At 45.8% G+C, this 6,486-nt stretch overlaps 1 protein-coding gene across 6 annotated transcripts in view; it reads right to left on the bottom strand.

Annotated features, from left to right (window-relative positions):
* The window catches only part of PI4KA (phosphatidylinositol 4-kinase alpha), a 151,996-nt gene that overhangs the window by 107,629 nt on the left and 37,881 nt on the right, over positions 1 to 6,486 (bottom strand). For all 6 annotated transcript variants that reach the window (XR_002727873.2, XR_002727874.2, XR_003307106.2 and 3 more), the window contains exons 8-9: positions 2,689 to 2,837; positions 291 to 356 (exon numbers count right to left, since the gene is read on the bottom strand). Coding sequence is in view for 1 of the 6 variants with exons in the window: in XM_023197967.3 (XP_023053735.1) it covers positions 291 to 356; positions 2,689 to 2,837 (215 nt within the window). In the remaining 5 variants the exon portion in view is untranslated. The remainder of the gene's footprint in view (positions 1 to 290; positions 357 to 2,688; positions 2,838 to 6,486) is intronic.

Raw genomic sequence — 6,486 nt, 5'->3', positions numbered from 1 at the left:
AACCCCGTCTCTACTAAAAAATACAAAAAAAAAAAAAACTAGCTGGGCGAGGTGGCGGGCGCCTGTAGTCCCAGCTAGTTTTTTTTTTTTTTGTATTTTTTAGTAGAGACGGGGTTTCACCGTGTTAGCCAGGATGGTCTCGATCTCCTGACCTCGTGATCCGCCCCTCTCGGCCTCCCAAAGTGCTGGGATTACAGGCTTGAGCCACCGCGCCCGGCCTCTTCCTGCTTTCTCTACGTGCATGTTTAAGTCAGGCTGATCTCATGGTAATGCCCTCAGAAGCGACATACCTCCATCACACTGGCTGCAATGGCATCCAAGGATTTGAGAACAGGCTCCTCAACGATCTTCTTCACCTACCAAGGAAACAGAACCTCATGAAGCAACTGACATACACAGAGACAGGAATGCTAGCTCCTTCTACCAAAAACCCGTGACAAACTCACATGGTGAAAAATGTGATGCAGATAAAGGCCAATAAATACAAATTATGGCTATGTATTAAACTATATGCACAAAATGCCTTTAATTCTGAAGTCACTTGGGACTGCTTTCCTACCTTAGATAGCAATGACATAGAAACAAAGGAAAAAAGCCAAACTTCCTCAAATTTGCTGACATGAGATTTCCGTTTCCAGGATGTACAGACCTCAGGCCTTGCCACCATTTCACCCACTCATGGTTAACAAGCACAGTTGAGTGACATCCTCCTGCAATCCCCTCCCAGACATCAAGGACACCCTCACAGCCAGTCCTTGGAGCTGATGGCACCTCCCTCCTCCCCAGGCCAGATACACTGGCTCTTCTACAACTGCTTAGGTACTCAAACTAGAGCTCACATTTTAAATTTTCAATAGAAGCAATTATTTTCACCTGTTCTCTGTACAGCATTTAGTGTAGGAGTGAACTGTTCTGTCAACTGCAGAAACACCAAAAAAAAAAAAACTGCCCATATCCACAATTGTAGTATTTGATGAAGGTCATTTCCAAACTGTACAGATAATGATAAACATGCTAGGAAAAGAAATGAAAAACCACCTAAAAGAAAACCTAGGCCGGGCATGGTGGCTCACGCCTGTAATCCCAGCACTTTGGGAGGCCAAGGTGGGCGATTAATGAGGTCAGGAAATCGAGACCATCCTGGCTAACACGGTGAAACCCCGTCTCTACTAAAAATACAAAAAATTAGCCGGGCGTGGTGGCAGGCACCTGGAGTCCCAGCTACTCGGGAGGCTGAGGCAAGAGAAGGGCATGAACCTGAGAGGCGGAGCCTGCAGCGAGCCGAGATCGTGCCACTGCACTCCAGCCTAGGCGACAGGGCGAGACTCCATCTCAAAAAAAAAAAAAAGAAAACCTAAACTTGAAAAAAGTTAAAATATACTGCAAAAAATAATACCCCAAGAAAGGATGTGAAACAGTTAGAATTTCTGACATGGTACTGGGAACAGCCATCTGTGAAGGTCATGGCTCTACCAGGCCACCATTCTGTCTGGGGCACTGACACTGAGAAGCAGTTTGGGGATAGTTTTCCTTCTTGACAGCAACTTCAAAAACATCCTAGCCTATTTAGTAATTCATTATGGCTCCATCCTCATTAATTATTACCTATGTTGTAATGTCTTCTTACACCTTCAGCCTAAAGCCATTCTCTGAGGGATTTCTATTCACATTCCACATAGCAGGGAGGTGGACACTCTTCAGTACTTGCTCCATGCTATCCAAATTGTTCTCATTGTTCTCATGTTGGCCAGGCTAGTCTTCTAACTCCTGACCAGCAAGTCCAATCTTGAGAGTCTGGCCTTGATGACATCATCACCCAATACCCATTGAAATCTGTCTCGAACCATCCTAGCTTGATTGTAACAACTTCAGGGCCCCTGGATCTTTATTTTTCAATTTTTTGGGGGATGGAGTCTCACTCTGTTGCCCAGGCTGGAGTGCAGTGGTGCAATCTCGGCTCACTGCAACCTACACCTCCGAAGTTTAAGTGATCCTCCTAACTCTGCCTCCTGAGTAGCTGGAATTACAGGGATCCGTCACCATGTGCAGATAAAGTTTTGTGTTTTCTAGTAGAGATGGGATTTCACCATGTCGGCTAGGCTAGTCTTCTAACTCCTGACCTTAAGTGATCCACCCGCTTTGGCCTCCCAAAGTTGGGATTACAGGCATGAGCCATGGCATCCAACCGGGGTCCCTGAATCTGACCAAAGCTCTGGCCGTTTAAGGATCTGAACAATGGCACTGGTGTTTTCTCTGGTATCACCCTAAAGGTCATCCAAAGGTACACAAATATGAAAAAGTCAGGTTTTGTATTAACCCAAAGAGCCACCCCTTAGAGGGAGTCAAGCCCAGGAAAAGCACTGGGCTTGGAGTCAGAATCCCTGGACTGGATGCAGCCCAGCTGCCGGCCTACATATCCATGATGTGTTTGACACCGATTTCCTGACCTCCAAATGGGGATGCATGGGTGCCTCTCCAACATGGTTGCTCAAGGATTAAATGAGAAACTAGGGCACAATGATTCATGAATGTTACTCTACTTCCTTCATTAATCTGCAAGTTTATGACTATTAAATGGTACTCTGAAACACTGGTACTCTGAGTTTTTCTTTTAAAAATACAAGCTTTCACCACTAGCAATTTTACTGACATATCCATAGTCTGTTCATCCATCAGTTCTTTGCTTACCAAGTTTAAGAGTTCCCGAAGCATTTCCAGTGGAATGTTAAACTCCTTATATGTGACGCCGTTGAAAAGGGGAGAGACGGAGAAACTGGAGCTGATGGTTGAAAAGTAGTACTCAGGCTCTAGGGCAGTCCCATCAGGCAAGCAGGAGGCTGGTGGGAGATAAAGCTGGAAACTCAGCCATGGTCACAGGCAACTAGGGTACTTCCTCAAGCTGACTCCTCCAATAATCAACAAAGGTGCAGATTTTGCTTTTGTTTATATCCCAATTCTCTGCGTGTTTCTAAATTAACAACTAAAGGGTAGATTGCAAATCCTTGGGGACTGATGCCCCTCACCTGTGTCTTTCAGGCAAAGACTCACATATGATGGTCCTAATATTTCCATCTTAGACAATATAACTTAATATGTGGGAAGTGAAAAAATAATTATACCTTTTTTATTTTTATTTTTATTTTTTTTGAGACGGAGTCTCGCTCTGTTGCCTAGGCTGGAGTGCAGTAGAGCGATCTCAGCTCACGGCAACCTCTGCCTCCCAGGTTCAAGCAATTCTCCTGCCTCAGCCTTCCAAGTAGCTGGAATAACAGATGCCCGTCACCACACCCAGGTAATTTTTGTATTTTTAGTACAGACAGTGTTTCGTCATGTTGACCAGGGTGGTCTCAAACTCCTGACCACAAGTGATCCACCTGTCTCAGCCTCCCAAAGTGCTGGGATTACAAGCATGAGCCACCATGCCCAGCCGAATTACACCTTTTTAAAGGTGAAGAGATATGAAAGCTTGAGGTCTACAGGGCCTGAGATATTTTCCCACCAAAATTAGAATAAAAAATGCACACTACTAGAACTTTCAAAATCAGAGCAACTAAGTGAAATACACCTGTCACTAAAAGACAAATACTGTACGATCCCACTTATTTGAGGAACTCAAATCATACATAGAATGGTAGCTGCCGGCCGGGCACAGTGGCTCAAGCCTGTAATCCCAGCACTTTGGGAGGCTGACACGGGCGGATCACGAGGTCAGGAGATCGAGACTATCCTGGTGAACACGGTGAAACCCCCGTCTCCACTAAAAAAATACAAAAAACTAGCCGGGCGAGGTGGCAGGTGCCTGTAGTCCCAGCTACTCGGAAGGCTGAGGCAGGAGAATGGCATAAACCCGGGAAGCGGAGCTTGCAGTGAGCTGAGATCCGGCCACTGCACTCCAGCCTGGGCGACAGCGCGAGACTCTGACTCAAAAAAAAAAAAAAAAAAACAGTAGCTGTCAGGAACTGGGGGGAGGGGAAATGGGGAATTATTGTTTAATGTATAGTTTCAGTTTCACAAGATGAAAAGAGTTTTTGAGATGAACTGTGGTGATAGGTGCACAATATTATAAATGTATTCAATACCACTGAACTATACGTTTAAAAATAAATAAGGCCGAGCATGGGCCGGGCGCGGTGGCTCAAGCCTGTAATCCCAGCACTTTGGGAGGCCGAGACGGGCGGATCACGAGGTCAGGAGATCGAGACCATCCTGGCTAACACCGTGAAACCCCGTCTCTACTAAAAATACAAAAAACTAGCCGGGCGAGGTGGCGGGCGCCTGTAGTCCCAGCTACTTGGGAGGCTGAGGCAGGAGAATGGCGTAAACCCGGGAGGCGGAGCTTGCAGTGAGCTGAGATCCGGCCACCGCACTCCAGCCCGGGTGACAGAGCAAGACTCCGTCTCAAAAAAAAAAAAAAAAAAAAAAAAAAGGCCGAGCATGGCGGCTCATGCCTGTAATCTCAGAACTTTCAAAGGCTGAGGTGGGAGGATTGCATGAGTCCAGGAATTCAAGACCAGCCTGGGCAATATAGAGAAATCCTGTCTCTACAAAAAAAAACGAAAATTAGCCAGATACGGCAGTGTGCGCCTATAGTCCCAGCTACTCAGGAAGCTGGGGCAGGAGGGCTGCTTGAGCCTGGGAGGTTGAGGCTACAGTGGAGTTATGAATTTGTCACCGTACTCCAGTCTGGGTAACAGAGTAAAATCCTCTCTTTAAAAAAAAAAAAATGAGTTAGCAAATTTTATGTTATGTGTATTTTACCACAATAAAAAAATTGAAGGAAAAAATCAACAAAAATAGTCATTCAGTCATTTGACGTTTAATAAATACGAACCCAGGCCCAATGCGGTGGCTCACACATGTAATCCCAGCACTTTGGGAGGCTGAGGTGGGAAGATCGCCTCAGCTCAGGAGTTTAAGAACAGCCTGGGCAACATGACGAGACCCTGTCTCTATATAAATAATTTTTTTTAAATTAAAATAAAAATATAATAAATAGGAACCCAAAAGCATATAATTGTTTGAAAATCAATTATTTAAAAACTGTAATAGAAAACTATGAGGCTGGGCACGGTGGCTCATGCCTGTAATCCCAGCACTTTGGGAGGCCGAGGTGGGCAGATCACAAGGTCAAGAGATCAAGATCATCCTGGCCAACATAGTGAAATGCCGTCCCTACTAAAAATACAAAAATTAGCTGGGTGTGGTGGCACATGCTTGTAATCCCAGCTACTCGGGAGGTTGAGGAAGGAGAATCGCTTAAATCTGGGAGGCAGAGGTTGCAGTGAGCCAAGATTGTGCCACTGCACTCCAGCTTGGTGACAGAGGGAGACTCCATCTCAAAAAAAACTACGATTGAAAAATAGATGAATTTGTAACATTTTCATAAGACAGACAATATCAATTCATAAAGAAGTAAATACTAAATGTTATGACTTTTTCAAGCACTAGAGAACAGACTCAAAGAGTTGAGTTTAGCCCCAGTTGTGTCAAAGCTGGTGTCTAATAGCTGGCAGCGCACTGCCAATCTGTCTAAAGATGGACGCAAATCAGCAACTTACAGCAGAAAGGATGGGCAACAATACCACTGGGAGCTGAGACGCCAAGAGGCCAACATAAGAAATGGCCACGGAAAGAGGGAATAATTGAGGCAAGAAGTGAGGGAGAAAACAGCCGGATTAAAAAGGGTAGATAAGGAAGAAGGGAAGGTTGTGATTATCGGGCACTTCTCAGAAAGACACCATGAAATAAGGGCTAAGTCCTGTGTGGCTGAACCCCACAGAGGGCACAGATGATGGCAAAAGACAGGGGCTGCAGGAACTAGGGACCTAACATTTGGGATTTATGGAGGGGGTGTCACTGAAACTAGTTTTGTTTTTGTTTTTTTCCTGTGAGACAAGAGTCTCACTCTGTTGCCCAGGCTGGAGTGCAGTGTCATGATGTCGGCTCACTGCAACCTACGTCTTCCAGGTTCAAGCGATTCTCAAGGCTATCTCCCGAGCAGCTGGGATTATAGGTGTGTGCCACCGCGCCCGGCTGATTTTTCTATTTTTAGTAGAGATGGGGTTTCACCATGTTGGTCAGGCTGGTCTCGAACTCCTAGCCTCAAGTGATCCGCCTGTCCCAAAGTGCTGGGATTAGCCACTGTGCCCAGCCTGAAAGTTTTTAAGCAGGAAAATAAGTGATCAAATTTGTGCTATTAAAAATAATTCTTATCGCTGGGCGCAGTGGCTCAAGCCTGTAATCCCAGCACTTTGGGGACTGAGGCGGGCGGAACATGAGGTCAGGAGATGGAGACCATCCTGGCTAACACGGTGAAACCCCATCTCTACTAAAAATACAAAAAAAATTAGCTGGGCGTAGGTGGTGCATGCCTGTAGTCCCAGCTACTTCGGAGGCTGAGGCAGGGGAATGACATAAAACCTGGGAGACAGAGCTTGCAGTGAGCCAAGACCATGCCACTGCACTCCAGCCTGGGAGACAGAGTGA

Source organism: Piliocolobus tephrosceles, chromosome 19 (assembly GCF_002776525.5).
Source record: "Piliocolobus tephrosceles isolate RC106 chromosome 19, ASM277652v3, whole genome shotgun sequence".
NCBI lineage: Eukaryota > Metazoa > Chordata > Mammalia > Primates > Cercopithecidae > Piliocolobus > Piliocolobus tephrosceles.
This window is presented reverse-complemented; position numbering and strand designations above follow the sequence as displayed.